Genomic DNA, 20930 nt, shown 5'->3' on the forward strand with positions numbered 1-20930 from the left:
ATGTAAATACCTAGAATTACTTGGTAATGGTGGGTAGACTCAAATGCGTTACCCTTAATGTTAAGGGTCTAAATGTCCCTGAAAAGCGGTCCCGTCTATTGCGCGACCTGTTGGCTGAGAAAATTGATGTAGCCCTACTACAGGAAACTCATTTCAAACAAGGCTTTGCTCCCAGACTGAACAGCCACCAATTCCCACATGTCTTTACGAGTAATAATACGGAAAATAAGTCCTTGGGAGTGGCAATCCTTATGTCCAAACACTTGCCAGTTCAGGATATAGACACACATATATTACAGGAAGGCAGAGGTTTGGCGGTGACATGCATGATATCCTCCCAAATGTATACCTTTGTTAATATTTATGGTCCGAACTCTAACCAACCTGTATTTCTAGAAAAGCTTCTGGACAAGGTGGAAACGATAAAGAAGGGCATCACCATAATAGGCGGAGATTTCAACTGGGTTCTACATCCCCGATGGACTCTTCTTCGGGATCCGCTAGGTTGGCCGGTAAGCTGTATCGAAGGGTGAGACGTACTATGCACGAACACCAGCTGGTTGACGCGTGGCGCCTTAAACACCCCACAGGACGTGACTACACATTTTTCTCACACCCACACAATACATATTCGAGACTGGACTATTTCTTTCTTACACATAACCATTTGCCCCTGATCTCAAAGGTAGCTATAGGACAGATCACATGGTCAGATCACGCACCGGTGTACATGACACTCATAATTTCTAAGACAGTTAAGAGACTTTTCACGTGGAGGCTAAACGAGCTTCTAATTCAAGAAGCATATAGCAAGACAGTGTTAGAAGAGGCCATCACGGATTATGTCCAGATCAACGACACCCCCAACATTTCGAAGATATCGCTATGGGAAGCCCATAAATGTGTTATACGGGGCAAGCTTATTCAAATGGGTGCGGTTAGAAAGCGAGAAAGAATAGCCCATAGGGACTCGCTCTTAGAAAAAATAAAGGCACTTGAAACACGGCATAAATCAGATCTGGATCCCTCTGTAATGATAGAATTAACAGAAACCAGGAAGGCCTTAAATCAACTAATGTCAGACAAAATTAAATATGACCTCCGTAGATGTCAGAACCAGTTCTATCAGTGGGGAGACAAGCCAGGGAAACTTCTGGCTCGTGCTCTGCGCAAGCAGAGAGCACAACTATATAGCCCTCAGATTAAGACAGACGCAGGGTCCACACTAGTTCATACTTCTGATATAGCTGAGGCATTCCGGGACTACTATACCAAGCTTTATAATTTGTTTGACGCACCTAACACAGCTGGCCATCAGACCAAACAGTCCCGCATAGCGGAATACCTTGAACGCATAGATTTTCCCACGTTAGATGAGGACTCTGTACAACTATTAGAAGAACCCTTCACGATTGAGGAATTGGAGGAGGCGATTAAGACGACGCCATCAGGGAAAAGTCCGGGGCCGGACGGTTTTACCGTGCTTTACTACAAAACCTTCAAAACACAGTTAGCTCCCCTCTTGCTACAGGCCTTTAACTGTCTCTGCCCAGAAACACTTTTCCCCCCAAACACTAGTTGCCCAGATTACTGTGTTGCCAAAAGAAGGGAAGGATCCAGCCTCATGTGCTAGTTATAGGCCCATCTCTCTACTTAATGGGGATATTAAACTGTACGCTAAACTGATTGCAAACAGATTAAAACCATATTTGACCCAAATTATACACTCCGATCAGGTGGGGTTTGTTCCGGGGAGGGAGGCGAGGGACAATACCACTAAGATAATCAATTTGGTACAATATGCACACACCGCCAATATCCCCACAGTTTTACTATCCACCGACGCCGAAAAGGCTTTTGATAGAGTGGACTGGGAGTTTATGAGGGGAGTACTAAGACATCTGGGTTTAGGCCCTCTGAGTATGGCCAGAATTGAGGCCTTGTATACACAACCAACGGCAAGAGTCAGGGTTAATGGGGAATTATCAGAACCCATTGTGATATCCAACGGCACCAGACAGGGATGCCCCTTGTCTCCGTTGATTTTTATCCTATGCAAGGAAGCATTGGCTCGATCCATTCGGGCAAACCCTGATATATCTGGTCTATAGTTGGAAGACAAAAGCTTTAAATTGGCACTTTTCGCGGATGACCTCCTGGCAATCCTCACTAACCCTGTAGTTTCAATTCCAAATCTAGTGTCAGAATTCCAGAAATTTGGCGAGTTGTCTGGCTTTAAAATTAACTACTCAAAATCGGTAGCACTCAACATATCTGCGCCCGGGGCAGTAGTTGAAGGCCTGAAGCCAGCATTCTCATTCACATGGCATCCCTCACGACTTAAATATCTGGGGGTGTTTATTAAGGACAACACAAAGATTTTTGAAGACAACTTTATTCCCCTCACCAATACAATTGGTAGGGACCTGAGAAACTGGTGCCCAAAAGGCTTTTCCTTGATAGGCAGAGTCAACGTGGTCAAGATGAATGTATTACCACGGATCCTCTACTTGCTCCAGACACTCCCCATTCACCTCCCCACCTCTTGGTTCAAGACGCTTCATAAGGCAGTTAGGGATTTTGTATGGAATGGGAGACGGCCACATTTCAAGCACGAAATTCTATATATGCGGAAACACGCTGGGGGGCTACAACTCCCCAACTTTGCATTATACTATGATGCGACCATACTAAACAGGGTGGTGGACTGGACAAGGCAGAGACTAGACAAGCAGTGGGTTTGGATAGAGTTACGTTGTAGGCCAGGCACTTAAGTTCTTAACATGGCTACATTCACTCCCTAAAATCATTCACCCGACCGTTTCTCCAACCCTGACTAGATGGGCCAAATTACGGGCGATCCCTCACATTTCATCACGACATTCGCCTTTGACTCCGATATTTGACAATCCAGAATTTCCCCCAGGACTTAAGGGACAGACATTTAGATGTTCGATTGGGGCAGGACTCCGCAGGGCGAGCCAGCTGGTGGACGTGTCTGGGGTCTTACCCTTCACCATTCTCCAAGCCAAATGGGAACTACCAAATACGGAGATTTGGCGATATATACAGCTCCGCCATTTCCTGGGATCTTCAGAGGTTAGGAAGTCGGTGGGGCGGCCACTTACCCAGTTTGAATCTTTATGTACGACTGCAGTATACCCTAGACACACTTTGTCTCTCATCTACAGTATCCTCATCGAACATGCTTATAATAAGCAACCCACCTTCATCCGAGAATGGGAGAAGGAGCTGGCCTGTTCGATACCTGAACAAGATTGGAAAAATATCCTCTTACGTACCCAATCAAGCTCGGTCAGTGTGCGGGTGGTGGAGACACAATATAAGATTTTGTCTAGGTGGTATAGATGCCCCAACTTGCTGGCTAAGATGGTTCCTGGGGCGTCAAACATTTGTTGGCGTTGTATGTCAGCGCCAGGTACTCCGTTGCATATATGGTGGGAATGCACGGCTCTCAGAACTTTCTGGGATGCAGTCCTTTCAATTTCTAAGGAAATAATGGGCTTTGATCCACCTAACTGCCCCAAATACTGGTTATTGAATCATAATAAATTGTCCATCTCTAAATATAAAAAATCTACAATCAAAAATCTTAGCAATGCGGCAAAGGCCGTGATCCCGGTACATTGGAGAACTCAGAATATCCCCACCGTCAAAGAGTGGTTTGCACGTTTAGAGTCATATAGAACGATGGATGACATACTCTATTCATCAAGGGACAAATATAGGGAGTACTACCATATATGGTTCAAGTGGCTTGAATTTAAGGATTCATCATTGTACTCTCAATGGAATAAGTGAACCCCCTCCTCCCTCCCTCCCCTCCCTCTCCCCTCTCTGATCTACCCCCTCTCCATCGCTTTATCCCCCTTGGACTTTCCCCCATCCTATATGATGTTTTAAGGTGTGCTAAATGGTATTTGGTTTTCTATAATGGTGCATTGGCACATCCTATTCGCACATTTGTATCTTTATATGCATCATTTATAAATGTCTTTAATGCATCGTTCAATGCAAAACAGATATGTTTGTTAAAGATGTTTAATTCTTTCTTCAATAAAAAAACAGATTGTATAAAAAAAAAATCAAAAAAAATCCAGGAATCGTAAAAATTGTTAATAAAATGAAATTAAAGCAGATTGCAGTGTATATTGTTACTATTTGAGTTTATAATAATTATTTTATTTCAATCACTTTCTTTCTCTGAAAGTGTCCTCGGGATTAAATAGAAGTTTGCTCTATCATCATCATCACCATCTACTATATAAAAGCCTAGTGGCGTGTGTCTGTGTGTGGGAAAAAAAAAAACCAAGCTGCAGTGCCACCTGCTGGGCGAAGTTATACACTGACCTACTAAATTCTTCGTGTGTGTGTGTGTGGAAAAAAAAAACTCAGAAAGGGCTGAAATTTGCTGCAGCGCCACCTGCTGGGAGAAGTTATACACTGACCTACTAAATTCTTAGTGTGTGTGGGAAAAAAAAACTCAGAAAGGGCTGAAATTTGGTATACCAAGATGTTTTTAATTTGTTAATTTAATTTATTAATTGTTAAAAGTGTTTATAAAGATTTTAAAAAAATACATATATATTTCTTGAAGGAGAAGTGACAGTTGGGAGTGGTTGGTGGTTGCCGGGGGTGACAGTGGGGAGTGGTTGGTGGTTGCCGGGGGTGACAGAGCGAGAGGAGTGTGATACTCAGGACCACTGAGAGAGATCCCTGTGTCTGGATAGACATCTGGATAGATGTGGCGATAAAGATGAAGGATGAGATGATGGAGAAAAATGATGAGGTGGTGACATGTGGACAAAACTACGTTAAAAAAGGGCGCTTGCGTCGGGAAGTAACGCTCTTCCCCTGAGGAGGCCTGGGCTATGGCCCAAATGCATGACAAGAACCTTTTTAACACCTTAAGTAGCTTGATTTGACTAGAATGCATGAGTATCATGCACGGATTAACTTATTTATTTATATAGCGTCACTTATTCCGCAGCGCTGTACAGAGAGCTCACATCAGTCTCTGCCCCATTGGAGCTTACAGTCTAAATTCCTTAACACACAGACAGAGAGAGAGACTAGGGTCAATTTTGATAGCAGCCAATTAACCTACCGGTATGTTTTTGGAGTGTGGGAGGAAACCAGAGGACCCGGAGGAAACCCACGCAATCATGGGGAGTAGGTAATTTGGGATTGGCTAACCACATGGCAATTAGAGCTGGTCCCCAGGGAGCCAGGTAGTGAGAGGAAATCAATTTATCCCCTCACACAGGAATCTGAAGTGGAACTGAACCACTGACCCCTATAAATCAGCAGACAGGCACACACAACTGCCTCTGCGGGTGGGCAGAATGTCCATCATACCGTCTGTTATTTCGATGATCTGATTGGTCAGTGAAGAGTTCTCTAGACTATTGTCTAAGGAGAAGGAAACTCTTACAAGACCCTGTACAGTTTTAACCAGCATATCACCCAAACAGGCTCATCTTGTGGCATTGCTAAGGGAAGCATGGGGTAATCGGCTGAAGATTCAGTGAAATCTATGGAAGAACAGGTCCCTTTCTCCTGCAACCAGCGGACATGAAGCGAGCTGCTGGGTAAACACAGAATTAGACTGCACTAGTGCCTTAGCCCAGGCTGGTCTCACCCAACCAGAGGTGATTGCAGCCAGCGCGTACGACAGCTGGCCTCCCGCCAAAGACATCCCTTTCTGACCGTCCAATAAATAGGGGCCCCCAACATTCCAGGATCCAGACAAGCTGCAACTAAAGAAACCAGCAGCCACAGGTGGTAACAAGAACAGGTAGGACAGTCTGTCAAATGTTATGATTCTAGTGGGACACTCCCGATTTTTGGTGACTGTTCTACCCAATCTAAAGGGCAGATCAAGATTGTGTACTCTTTATATAAACACTGCATTCTTTATATACTACACTATGGTGCTAGCTGAAAGCAGTTGCAGAGTCACAGACAACCTGCGTCACGGGTCACAGGAAGAGGTGCAAAAACAGGGATGAGCAGAGGTCAATTCTAGGAGATCAATCAGGATAGGAAACAGGAACAGCAACAGAGGTAATGGCAACAGATGATCTGGCAAAGGCTGCTGGGACAAGCAGACTTTTATAGGCCAGAGGCAGGGGTTAATCATCCTGGAGTAACGAGACAGCTCTCGGGCAGGTAAGAGAGCAGTCTGAGTACCACAACGGTCCCTTTGGTGGAACAGTGTTACGTACTCAGGGCAGGATAATACATTATATATATATATATATATATCCATACATATACACACACACATACATACATATACAAAGGTCCAACATAGTTCCTGGCAGACAGGAGCTGCAGGTTGCAGACCGTGGCAGTACCTCCCCTCTTTAAGGGCGGATTCCAGACGCCCAAATTACCAGGGACTGTCAAAAAAGTCAGTCCAAAATTGGGCATGTAGTTGAAAAGTCCTTGTCTAAGGACGGAAAAGGTACAGAAACTACGCCAGAGGAGAGCTGAGCTTTCTTTTTAATGAGTTGTTTTAGGGACACATGGTTGTTGAAATTGAATAGAACATGAAGGTAACTACAAGGCTTGGGCAACTGGAGACAAGAAGATGGCATAGAAGACATGCTGGGAGTACGACTGATAAGTGCTGGAGTAAATTCTTTCATCACTGCATCAGAAAAAAGCTGCAAATCAGAAAGAATGGGATCTCTGGTCTCAATAAAGGAGCCTGCCCATTCCAGAGCTTCTCCTGTAATGATGGATAACAGGTAATACACTTGCTTTTGTTGGGTATCTAGGAGGCCAGGTACTGATGACAAAACAAGAAATACAAAATTAAATTGCTGGATATCCCCATTGAAGGCAGGTGGTCGAAAGTCTGGAACAGAAGATGAATTTGGTTTAGCACAAGACTTAGTCAGCTCGGGTTGAACACATATCTCTGGGTACTCAGGCAGGACACCCTTGGCAGAAGACAGCCCAGACTGGGCACACGATTTGGAAGGAGGCCCAGACTGCGCACACGATTTGGAAGGAGGCCCGGACTGGGCACACGATTTGGAAGGAGGCCCGGACTGGACAGCACTGCGAGAAGCCTCAGTGCAGATAACGCCAAGTGGTTACTCGGGCTGAACTGCATGGAATGGCAACTCGGGCTGAATCGCATGGAATGGCAAGGTCTCTGGAGCAGGCTGTAAAGGCAGCGTCCCCTCTGGAATGGACTGTAAGGGCATCTCCCTCTTGGAAACAGACTGTAAGGGCAGTGCCCTCTCGGAAGCAGGCTGAAGTGTAGAAACGGGAGGCGCTGTGTAAACAAATTCGGAATGAGAGTTAGCTGGAGACAGTTCTGTAGAATGTCCTGGTCTGCGGCGAGGACACTCTTGTATAAAATGTACATCACTGGCGCAGTAAAGACATAATTTATTAGTCCCTCTATGCCATCACTCTTCGCCGGACATGTGGGGGCGTGGAGCACCTGAGAACCAGGCGTTTGCTACACCGTGGTTCCTAGTTGATTGCAAACTTGTAGAGACATTATTGAGAGATGCTGCTTGCACAGATCAATTTGGTTGTTCCTGGGAGGAACCATTCTTGGGCAAAAGTATCTTGATTTTACTTTATTAGGTACAGACGGTGGAGGATGTACTGCAGTGATAACCTTCTCCCTGAAAAAAGAATTTGTTACTCCAGAACTGGTATTGAAGTAAGTACTTGGAATGGAAACTGGAAGTTGTTTAAGCACCTTAATTAGTAAAGTAGAGACTTGAGAAATTTGAGAGCGGAGTTGGAGAATGTCCACTTGTCACATCTGGAATAGGGAAATTCTGGACAAAATAGTAGTCAAGGCCCCAGGATGCTGAGTTAATAAACCAGTATCCCGAGAATCCTCAAACAAGGGTGTAAAGCATGCAACGGCAGGCTCAATTTTGTTGCCAGATCATACTGTCAGGATTCCCAATATAAAACCACAGAGCGCGTAGTGAACACAGTGGTATTTATTAATCACCGGTTACACAGGTTTCAGGATGCAGTACAGTAGGGTATGGCAGAAATAGCAAAAGAACTCAGTAAACAACAGATGCAGAATGTAATGATCTGCAGGACTTTATCACAAAGTAGCAGAGATGACACATATGGTGCGACGGTCTGCGGAGCAAGGCACTGAAGGTAGCGGACACAGGATGTGATGATCTGCAGGACTTTACCACAAAGTAGTGGAGAAGACTGCTAGTAACAATCTGCAATAGGTTAGTCCTCTGTAACACTGGAGAACTGAAAGCAGGTATTGTTGGTAATACTCTGCAGCAGGATAATGCTGAAAGCAGGTACTGAGTCATGAAATTAAATCAGTCATGGAGGGGAGTGTATAGCTCATGACAGTGTCTGATCTTTAGTACCCACATGAAATCAGTCAGGGAGGGGAGTGCAATGATGCTGCTTGGGCCTGCACCTCCCCCAGTTATAGACCTCTCTTTATCCCCATGATAAGGAAAAGAGCAGGTAAGGAGGCAGCAGGTTGCTGGCAAAGTGATTGGTTTAGACTGATCTTCAGGACACGGCTGAAATGTGTCAGGGAGGAGGTGAATGATATGAAGATAGCATGTGCACAGTGACACGGGTAATACACATCATAACCCTATTTCAATTCTTCTTCATAATACTTGAGGATACCAGAATTGGAGAACTAGAATATTGTATGTTATTTAAAATGTTTTTTATACTCATAACAAATGTAGAAAACTACCTCTGATCTGGTATTTTAAATAGACGACACAAAGCTTTGTAGTACCCCTTCTGATTGTTTAATAAAAACAGTACAAAATAAATTATATATATATATACACATAAATACACCTATTTATTTAATTTACATTAATATAATCAACTGATTTTACAATAGTTGAAGTATCACATTAAATTTGTTTTATATCCAATTGCTTGTGTCCTATGTGCATTTTTTTGATGTTCAACAAGTTTTAATTTGTGTGTAAAATATGTCCCACACTCAGAACATGGAAACAATTTCTCTCCCTTGTGAGCTTTCTGATGTACAACAAGACTTGATTTATGTTTAAAACATTTCCCACACTCAGAACAGGCAAATGGATTTTCACCTGTGTGAGTTCTCTGATGTGCAACAAGATGTGATTTCTGTTTAAAACATTTCCCACACTCAGAACAGGTAAAGGGATTTTCACCTGTGTGAGTTCTCTGATGTTGAACAAGAGATGATTTCTGTGTAAAACATTTCCCACACTCAGAACAGGTAAAGGGATTTTCACCTGTGTGAGTTCTCTGATGTGCAACAAGATATGATTTCTGTGTAAAACATTTACCGCACTCAGAACACATAAACGGTTTCTGACCTGTGTGAGTTCTCTGATGTTCAACAAGATATAATTTACGTGTAAAACATTTCCCACACTCAGAACACATAAACGGTTTCTGACCTGTGTGTGTTCTCTGATGTACAACAAGAGATAATTTACGTGTAAAACATTTCCCACACTCAGAACATGTGAACGGTTTCTCACCTGTGTGAGTTCTCTGATGTCGAACAAGATGTGATTTATGTGTAAAAGATTTCCCACACTCAGAACACATCAACGGTTTCTGACCTGTGTGATTTCTCTGATGTACAACAAGAGATAATTTACCTGTAAAACATTTCCCGCACTCAGTACATGTAAACGGTTTCTCACCTGTGTGAGTTTTCTGATGTTCAACAAGATGTGATTTACGTCTAAAACATTTCTCACACTCAGAACATGGAAACAGTTTCTCACCGGTGTGAGTTCTCTGATGTACAACAAGATTTGAGTTCTGTGTAAAACATTTGCCACACTCAGAACAGGTAAACGGTTTCTCACCGGTGTGAGTTTTCTGATGTTCAACAAGATTTGAGTTCTGTGTAAAAGATTTTCCACACTCAGAACAGGTAAACGGTTTCTCACCTGTGTGAGTTTTCTGATGTTCAACAAGATGTGATTTACGTGTAAAACATTTCTCACACTCAGAACATGGAAACAGTTTCTCACCGGTGTGAGTTTTCTGATGTACAACAAGATTTGAGTTCTGTGTAAAACATTTGCCACACTCAGAACAGGTAAACGGTTTCTCACCTGTGTGAGTTTTCTGATGTTCAACAAGAGATTTTTTATGTGTAAAACATTTCCCACAGTGAGAACATGTAAACGGTTTCTCACCGGTGTGAGTTCTCTGATGTTGAACAAGAGATATTTTATGTGTAAAACATTTCCCACAGTCAGAACATGTAAACGGTTTCTCACCGGTATGAGTTCTCTGATGTACAACAAAAACTGTTTTACGTGTAAAACATTTCCCGCACTCAGGACATGTAAACGGTTTCTCACCTCTGTGAGTTCTCTGATGTATAACAAGATTTGTTTTTTGTGTAAAACATTTCCCGCACTCACAACATGTAAACGGTTTCTCACCTCTGTGAGTTCTCTGATGTACAACAAGAATTGATTTCTGTGTAAAACATTTCCTACATTCAGAACAGGTAAAGGGTTTTTCACCTGTGTGAGTTCTCTGATGTCCAACAAGATGTGATTTACGTGTAAAACATTTCTCACACTCAGGACATGGAAACAGTTTCTCACCTGTGTGAGTACTCTGATGTGCAACAAGATATGATATCCGTGTAAAACATTTCCCACATTCAGAACAGCTAAAGGGTTTTTCACCTGTGTGAGTTCTCTGATGTCCAACAAGATGCGATTTACGTGTAAAACATTTCTCACACTCAGGACATGGAAACAGTTTCTCACCTGTGTGAGTTCTCTGATGTTGAACAAGAGATAATTTACGTGTAAAACATTTCCCACAGTGAGAACATGTAAACGGTTTCTCACCTGTGTGAATTCTCTGATGTACAACAAGAGATAATTTACCTGCAAAACATTTCCCACATTCAGAACATGTAGATATTTTATCATCTGTATGAGCTATAATATGTCTAACAATATCCATGTTATCAGGAGAATATTCTTCATTATTTGAGGGATCAGATAATTTATCTGCTCTTTGTATTGGATGTATATTTAGAGTAGTGGGGTTTCTTCCTGGAGAATCACGTGTGATGTTATAATCTTCTATTTCAAATTCCGTAGACAAAATACATTTTTCATCTGAGATATTCCTGTGTTTGCATCCATCTGCTCGAAATAAAATAAATATATAGATATAGACATTTTATTTTACATTGATTAACATATTATAATGCCCAACATTTTCATACTATGAGAATGTTTAAATGTCCAGCTGTTTAATTTCAGTATGCGAACTACAAACACTACATTATAATTAGAATACAGTATTACCAAGCACACTGCATAAAACCAGACACAGTGACCTGCACTTTGTATCAGTTTGGACAATTCCAGCCAAAATGCAGACATTGGCAAGTAATCTTTCCTAAGCACACACATTGTCCTGCCAGCATCCTAGAACAGGAAGCCTCATTAGCCAGTGACATTGTCCAACTAGACACTGATCTCACACATAAACACTGGAGCCTCAAAAGTAGAGTAGACGAGGGTTACATTAGCAGAGTCCTGGATATAGGTTTAAACTAGGGATGTGCACCGGCCACTTTTGGTGTCTCGTGTTTTGGGTTCGGATTTGCTTGATGTTTTGAGTTCGGATTTGTTTCGCAAAACACCTGTCGAAAGGTTTTGGTTCGGATTTATTTTGAAAAAAGCATAAAAAGTTCCAAAATCAAGATTTTGGGCTTATTTTCACTCCTACGCTATTATTAACCTCAATAACATTCAATAACAATCATTTCCACTAATTTCCAGTCTATTCTGAACACCCTCACACCTCACAATATTGTTTTTAGTCCAAAACGTTTCACCGAGGTAGCTTTCTGGACTGCATAGTGGAGTGGTCCCGGTACCCAATTTGGTACCGGGGCCACAATATATCACCCTCAACTGGTCTCAATTCCACCAAAAAAGTATCTGGACTGCGTAGTGGAGTGGTCCCCACAATATAATAAAAAAACCCTCAACTGGTCTGAATTCCAGCAAAAAAGTATCTGGACTGCGTAGTGGAGTGGTCCCCACAATATAATAAAAAAAACCTCAACTGGTCTGAATTCCACCAAAAAAGTATCTGGACTGCGTAGTGGAGTGGTCCCCACAATATAATAAAAAAAAAACAATTGTTCTGAATTCCATCAAACAAGTATCTGGACTGCGTAGTGGAGTGGCCCCGGTACCCAATTTGATACCGGGGCCACAATATAATAAAAAGAACCCTCAACTGGTCTGATTTCCAGCAAAAAAGTATCTGGACTGCGTAGTGGAGTGGTCCCCACAATTTAATAAAAAAACGATCAACTGGTCTGAATTCCACCAAAAAAGTATCTGGACTGCGTAGTGGAGTGGTCCCCACAATATAATAAAAAAACCCTCAACTGGTCTGAATTCCACCAAAAAAGTATCTGGACTGCGTAGTGGAGTGGTCCCCACAATATAATAAAAAAACCCTCAACTGGTCTGAATTCCACCAAAAAAGTATCTGGACTGCGTAGTGGAGTGGTCCCCACAATATAATAAAAAAACCCTCAACTGGTCTGAATTCCACCAAAAAAGTATCTGGACTGCGTAGTGGAGTGGTCCCCACAATATAATAAAAAAACCCTCAACTGGTCTGAATTCCACCAAAAAAGTATCTGGACTGCGTAGTGGAGTGGTCCCCACAATATAATAAAAAAAAACTCAACTGGTCTGAATTCCAGCAAAAAAGTATTTGGACTGCGTAGTGGAGTGGTCCCCACAATATAATAAAAAAAAACTCAACTGGTCTGAATTCCACCAAAAAAGTATCTGGACTGCGTAGTGGAGTGGTCCCCACAATATAATAAAAAAAAAACAATTGTTCTGAATTCCACCAAACAAGTATCTGGACTGCGTAGTGGAGTGGACCCGGTACCCAATTTGATACCGAGGCCACAATATAATAAAAAACAACCTCAACTGGTCTGAATTCCAGCAAAAAAGTATCTGGACTGCGCAGTGGAGTGGTCCCCACAATATAATAAAAAAAAAACAATTATTCTGAATTCCACTAAACAAGTATCTGGACTGCGTAGTAGAGTGGCCCCGGTACCCAATTTGATACCGGGGCCACAATATAATAATAAAACCCTCAACTGGTCTGAATTCCAGGGAACAGATGGCGGACACCGGATGGACGTCTAAAACCAACATAGCAGTTAAGGGCGCAGTTCCTCTTTTTTGTGACTGCACAAACAATTAACGTAGTAATAGAAATGACTTTTTTTTTTTGTTTTAAATATAGAAAGAAAGAAGGTAGTAATAGAAATGGCAGTTATTCAAATCCCCAGGAGAGTCTAAGTGGGGTGAGCCAGAGAGAGATTATTTCCCTCAGTTTCTCTAACAGGTTGTCAGTGTTGTGCCTCTTCTTAAAACCTGTGATACATAACTACACACACTCGGCAAAGCTTTTAAAAATGATCTTTGTAATATTGCAGTACCAATGGACTTATACTGCAGAATGAGTGAGCTTTGTAATATTGCAGTACCACTGGACTTATACTGCAGAATGAGTGAACTTTGTAATATAGCAGTACCACTGGGCTTATACTGCAGGATTGTTTTGGGATATTTTTTTTTTTTTATAATTACTTTTTTTGTTATTTTTTTTAGAACTTTTTTTTTGAATTTTTTTATAATTTGGGAATAATGGGGAAATAACAATGCCCTTAGAAGGACAGAGCACAGGACACAGCACCACTGGACTGAACAGGACACAGCACAGAACCCAGCAGCACCACTGAACTCAGAAGGACAGAGCACAGGACACAGCACCACTGGACTGAACAGGACACAGCACAGAACCCAGCAGCACCACTGAACTCAGAAGGACAGAGCACAGGACACAGCACCATTGGACTGAACAGGACACAGCAGCACCACTGAACTCAGAAGGACAGAGCACAGGACACAGCACCACTGGACTGAACAGGACACAGCAGCACCACTGAACTCAGAAGGACAGAGCACAGGACACAGCACCATTGGACTGAACAGGACACAGCAGCACCACTGAACTCAGAAGGACAGAGCACAGGACACAGCACCACTGGACTGAACAGGACACAGCAGCACCACTGAACTCAGAAGGACAGAGCACAGGACACAGCACCACTGGACTGAACAGGACACAGCACAGGACCCAGCAGCACCACTGAACTCAGAAGGACAGAGCACAGGACACAGCACCACTGGACTGATACTGCAGAACACAGCACAGGACCCAGCAGCACCACTGAACTCAGAAGCACAGAGCACAGGACACAGCACCACTGGACTGAGCAGAGCACAGCACAGCACAGAACTGAAAAGCACGAGATATAGCAGGACAGAGGACCACCTAACACACCCTCCCTCTACCCTGATCAATGCCCGAGTGAAGATGGCGGGGAATTTATAGGATCAGAGTATCGCGAGATCCGACAGCGGGATTATGACTCAGAGCTTCACTTTCAGTTTTGCAATTGGCGGGAATACCCGGATCTGTCTCGGATACGGCTCGGATCCGCAACGTTCGGGTGGGCTCAGATTTCAGAAATCCGAGTGCGCTCATCTGTAGTTTAAACTACTCTTAGGTCTCACATCCTTGCACAGAGCAGAGAAGAGCATCAGGACAGAGCAGGAGAATGGAGCAGGGCACAGATGGGTAACAGCACAAAGTAAAGTATAAGGGCAAAGCACGGTACAGAGTCAGATCAGCAGAATAAAGAGCAACTGTACAAAGCATCCATATACAGCTGAGGATCAAATATTTATGCTAATGTCACATGTGGTAGAGAGATGGTTATGGATAATGTCACAGGAGGTAGTGTACAGGAGGTTCATGGGTAATTTCATGGAGTCAGACTGACGTCCCATGAGATACACCAGACAGTGTGAGGAGGTGACTGGTCAGATCTCTGGGCTGGTAGCACACAATGATATGATGTGAGGAGGGGATTGGTCAGATCTCTGGGCCAGTAGCACACAGTGATATGATGTGAGGAGGAGACTGGTCAGATCTCTGGACTGGTAGCACACAATGATATGATGTGAGGAGGAGACTGGTCAGATCTCTGGGCTGGTAGCACACAATGATATGATGTGAGGAGGAGACTGGTCAGATCTCTGGACTGGTAGCACACAATGATATTGTCACTCACCGGACTGTGAGTGCTACTTCTAAGGTAGCTAGGAACCGTGTCCGTCCATTATAATGAGGTACTGCGCATGTGCAGTCCCTTCTAACCTTCAGTTCTGTTCCTTTAACTTAATTGGCTGATCAGGCAACACTCCCTATATTAAGCACCTGTGGTCAGTACCACGTTGCCTGATCTTGGAGTCTCATTCCTCATGAGTCTCTGAAGGTGTTCCAGTGCCTCCTCGTGTGTTCAGCTTATGCTGATTCCTGTTTGCCGTTTGTGGTTTCCAGACCACTTCTACTCCTCGTGTTCCTAGTGACTCCAGCAGCTGATTCCTATCCGCTGCCTCCGTATATCTACAGTTACAGATTACTGCAAACTCTCCTGTGTTTCATCGTGACTCCAGCAGCTGATTCCTATCCGCTGCCTCCGTGTGTCTAACAAGTTACAGATCTCTCCAACTCTCCTGTGTTACATCGCTACTGTTCCAGCTGATTCCTGTTAGCTACTTCAACGTGTCTACAGAGTCCTGCTCGTCTCAGCGCTCCAGTCTGCATTCTACCTGCCTTCAGCTGACCCGCTGCCTACTGCTTCTACAGTGTGTCCATTTGTGTCAACTTGCCTGTTAGCATCGAGTCTACGCTCCTCGGCTTCCAGCTCTGCTACATCGCTTCAGCTCTCCTGTGGTCTCCTGCTGTTCAATTCGATATACTACTGCTTCCTGAGTATTTTGTCGTCGTTGCTGGCCTACCTACAGTGCGCTGCACCTACCTGCCGCTTCCATTCTGCAAGGACTTCTCATCTCGTCAGTTCCCTGCCGCTCAGGTATCCCTGCAGCTATCTCTAACAGCCTGCTCATCTGAACCACGGTATGCATACTTCTCATTGACTGTGCTGGTGTATTGCATATCCATCTGGAGTTGTTCTCCTCCGGAGTTTCCATCCTCTGAGACTATTGCTATTATTGACTGTGTTTCCTTTTGCTGGACTATACTAGTGACTTTGTTTATCTGTGCAGTGCTGTTCATTCATTATTATTATTGTGTGCAGTTCAACGTGGGATCAAGTTCAGTGTACCCGTGTAGACTCTGCATTGCATTTATCTCCTCGTGTCCTTCCTCACATATATATTCAGTGGTACAACTTGCTAGAGGCAGACCACTGATTCCTGTTTTCCTGTGTCACCAGTTGCATATATCCTCTCACATAAGCAGTGGTACAACTTGCTACACGCAGACCACTGACTTCCCCGTTACCTTCACCTGGATTCCATTCCTTCACTACAGACAGCGGTACAACATGCTATACGCAGACCGCTGACTTCCACCTCCTTATTACTCCTGGACATTCCTTCTCACTATAGCAGTGGTACAACTTGCCGTGCGCAGACCACTGACTACCCTCACGTGTCCTTGTCCATCCAGATCCTCGTGTTCAGTTACCTATTGTTTACCAGTGCTGCTAGTCATAGACTTTCTGAACATTCTCTAACCATCTGCTGTTTCCAGTTCCATTATCACCCTGCCATCAGAGTATCATATACCAACTCTACTGCTCTGATAAGACCATCAGCGGGTGATACTGGGTAAAGACTCCTAGTGCCCGTGACAGATATGATGTGAGGAGAAGACTGGTCAGATCTCTGGACTGGTAGCACACAATGATATGATGTGAGGAGGAGACTGGTCAGATCTCTGGGCTGGTAGCACACAATGATATGATGTGAGGAGACTGGTCAGATCTCTGGGCTGGTAGCACAGTGATATGATGTGAGGAGGAGACTGGTCAGATCTCTTGGCCGGTAGCACACAATGATATGATGTGAGGAGGAGACTGGTCAGATCTCTGGGCTGGTAGCACACAATGATATGATGTGAGGAGGAGACTGATCAGATCTCTGGGCTGGTAGCACACAATGATATGATGTGAGGAGCAGACTGGTCAGATCTCTGGGCTGGTAGCACACAATGATATGATGTGAGGAGCAGACTGGTCATATCTCTGGGCTGGTAGCATACAATGATATGATGTGAGGAGGAGACTGGTCAGATCTCTGGGCTGGTAGCACACAATGATATGATGTGAGGAGGAGACTGGTCAGATCTCTGGACTGGTAGCACACAGTGATATGATGTGAGGAGGAGACTGGTCAGATCTCTGGGCTGGTAGCACACAATGATATGATGTGAGGAGGAGACTGGTCAGATCTCTGGGCTGGTAGCACACAATGATATGATGTGAGGAGGAGACTGGTCAGATCTCTGGGCTGGTAGCACACAGTGATATGATATGAGGAGGAGACTGGTCAGATCTCTGGGCTGGTAGCACACAATGATATGATGTGAGGAGGAGACTGGTCAGATCTCTTGGCCGGTAGCACACAATGATATGATGTGAGGAGGAGACTGGTCAGATCTCTGGGCTGGTAGAACACAATGAAATGATGTAAGGAGGAGACTGGTCAGATCTCTGGGCTGGTAGCACACAATGATATGATGTGAGGAGGAGACTGGTCAGATCTCTGGGCCGGTAGCACACAATGATATGATGTGAGGAGGAGACTGGTCAGATATCTGGGCTGGTAGCACACAATGATATGATGTGAGGAGGAGACTGGTCAGATCTCTGGGCTGGTAGCACACAATGATATGATGTGAGGAGGAGACTGGTCAGATCTCTGGGCTGGTAGCACACAATGATATGATGTGAGTAGGAGACTGGTCAGATCTCTGGGCTGGTAGCACACAGTGATATTATGTGAGGAGGAGACTGGTCAGATCTCTGGGCTGGTAGCACACAATGACATGATGTGAGGAGGAGACTGGTCAGATCTCTGGACTGGTAGCACACAGTGATATGATGTGAGGAGGAGACTGGTCAGATCTGGGCTGGTAGCACACAATGATATGATGTGAGGAGGAGACTGGTCAGATCTCTGGGCTGGTAGCACACAATGATATGATGTGAGGAGGAGACTGGTCAGATCTCTGGGCTGGTAACACACAATGATATGATGTGAGGAGGAGACTGGTCAGATCTCTGGGCTGGTAGCACACAATGATATGATGTGAGGAGCAGACTGGTCAGATCTCTGGGCTGGTAGCACACAATGGTATGATGTGAGGAGGAGACTGGTCAGATCTCTGGGCTGGTAGTACACAATGATATGATGTGAGGAGGAGACTGGTCAGATCTCTGGGCTGGTAGTACACAATGATATGATGTGAGGAGGAGACTGGTCAGATCTCTGGGCTGGTAGCACACAATGATATGATGTGAGGAGGAGACTGGTCAGATCTCTGGGCTGGTAGCACACAATGATATGATGTGAGGAGGAGAACAGGAGTCTAATAGGGGCTGATGGCTCCTGACTCTCCCACTGCACAGATACGTTTTCCTCATTAGTTTGTACTGACAGAGGAGGGTGTAGAATAAATGATAGTTTTAGTGACTGAATAAGCAGAATATGTGACTCTTTTCTGTAATAAGTGTTTATTACTCACCTGTGCTGATATCTGTAGGGATTTCCTCCTCCTTACACTGCTGATCACCCCTCACATACGTCTCTTCTTCTCCCTCTGTAATATCTACTTTAATATCAGTCAGGACATCATCCTAAATATCCACAAAACAATAATAAGATCATATTTAATAATATTTGATTTAATATTTGAGGTGAAACAGAAGAATATCAGTTTATAAGATTTACTCAGATTTAATTGATTCAGTGAGACCCTAAAATCTACCTGATACTCCTGTGGGATACTGGGAATTTCCTCCGTACAATCCTGTGAATAAAGAGGACGGAGATATCTCTCTGGGGTATTTCTGTTACTGGATCCATCTGTAGGAAACACACAGTGACTGATTACATTGCATAAATATGATTATCAGATGATGTGTATCTTGGTGGCCTCCAAAACTGCTCCACTTTACAATAAATGAAAGTCTCCTCTTACCCAGTGATGTGAGGATCCGGTGATTCTCCATCTTCACCTCCTCGTACAGACCCTTGGGCCCTTCTAAATTCTCCCACTCCTTCTCACACTTTATAGGAACCTGATAACACAATGACAGTCATCATCCAGACACATCCCCTGGTGTTACTGTATAATGTCCCATTCCCAGCAGTCACCTCTCCAGTCACCAGCTGAATGATCTTGTTGGTCAGTTCCAGGATCTTCTGGTCATTGTTTCCCTCACGTATCAGTGAGTGAGGTTCAGGCACCGTGATGGGGATGGGGCTCTGGGTCCTGCTCAATCCTCCTGACACACAGGGGCGGCTCCTGGGTGTCACACACTCACCAGATCTCTTCATCACTACTGTGTAATCCTGTGTATGAAGAGAGATATCAAGGTAAATGAAGATCCACATATTTAGAATTTTATTTAGGTGTTAATCGTGCAAAACATACAATAATGTTCTATTTTATAATTGTCATCCATATCCTATATGTAACTGATTCCTATATACAAGAGAGTGGCAGCTCCGGATACCTTCAGTGGTCCCACCTATCTGAGTCCTCTATCTACAGCCGCCCCCACGGATCTATCATCTGCTTGGATAAATCAGTGCAGACAGTAAGATGAGTTTGAAGTGGGGGCTTGTAGCAGACAGAGGACTCAGAATGGGCGACCTATGGCAGATAGTATGTGAGGTAAGTGCTGTATACACACTAATAGACACTGCATATAGGAAACAGTTACAGGTAGGGCAGGGATTGTATGTGTAAAATAAAGCATTTCTTGTCTATTTTGCCAATTTAAAAAGAAACTCCAGAAAATGGAAAACATCCCATAATTGTAAAATGAGTTAAAAAGTCTCAGTTATTGATAGGAAATAAAAACCAACAACACACTGTGGTCAATACAATATATCCAACATCTGTGAAGATTGTGGGACTGATACTTCTATCTGAGACTGTCTACCTGCTGCTCATTTACAGCTGTTCAGGGGGAGACGACTGAGGCAGAGTAGAAAGTACCAGAGTGAGAATGGACACCATCCTGTGAGCCAGAGAGGAGGCTCATGGGAAGAATAAACTATAATATAAAAACATTTCTATAGAGGATCTCACAGAAGCTAATGGCCACAAATAATATTGTGGGCTACATCCTAATGCACACTTCTGATATACAAAGTAGATTTGGAAAGTGTCCTAGTATTTCTCCAAGGCTGGAGTCATGTGGGTCTCTGTAACCAGGGTCATAGAGCCTCTCCCAGAATCCCTCACATCTCCAGTCATATCCCTGTTTTATTTATAGCAGTAAGAATGATGTCACTGTGACATTCCCAGAATCCCTCACCTCTCCAGTCATGTCCCTGTTTTATTTATAGCAGTAAGAATGATGTCACTGTGACAATCCCAGAACCCCTCACCGCTCCAGTCATGTCCATGTTTTATTTATATCAGTAAGAATGATGTCACTGTGACATTCCCAGAATCCCTCTCACCTCTCCAGTCATGTCCATGTTTTATTTATAGCAGTAAGAATGAGGTCACTGTAACATTCCCAGAATCCCTCTCACCTCTCCAGTCATGTCCATGTTTTATTTATAGCAGTAAGAATGAGGTCACTGTAACATTCCCAGAATCCCTCTCACCTCTCCAGTCATGTCCCTGTTATATTTATAGCAGTAAGAATGATGTCACTGTGACATTCCCAGAATCCCTCACCTCTCCAGTCATGTCCCTGTTTTATTTATAGCAGA

The 20930-nt window shown here is 43.7% G+C and overlaps 1 protein-coding gene across 1 annotated transcript in view; it reads right to left on the reverse strand.

Moving 5' to 3' along the window:
* Positions 1-8794: 8794 nt before the first annotated feature.
* Positions 8795-20930, reverse strand: part of LOC142108407 (uncharacterized) — an 87556-nt gene continuing 75420 nt past the window's right edge. Inside the window, exons 16-21 of the mRNA XM_075192029.1 lie at positions 20203-20224; positions 19353-19550; positions 19177-19276; positions 18964-19061; positions 18721-18832; positions 8795-11192 (exon numbers count right to left, since the gene is read on the reverse strand). Of these exons, the coding sequence (XP_075048130.1) occupies positions 8917-11192; positions 18721-18832; positions 18964-19061; positions 19177-19276; positions 19353-19550; positions 20203-20224 (2806 nt within the window). The 3' untranslated portion in view covers positions 8795-8916. The remainder of the gene's footprint in view (positions 11193-18720; positions 18833-18963; positions 19062-19176; positions 19277-19352; positions 19551-20202; positions 20225-20930) is intronic.

Source organism: Mixophyes fleayi, chromosome 12 (genome assembly GCF_038048845.1).
Source record: "Mixophyes fleayi isolate aMixFle1 chromosome 12, aMixFle1.hap1, whole genome shotgun sequence".
NCBI classification, from domain to species: Eukaryota; Metazoa; Chordata; class Amphibia; order Anura; family Limnodynastidae; genus Mixophyes; species Mixophyes fleayi.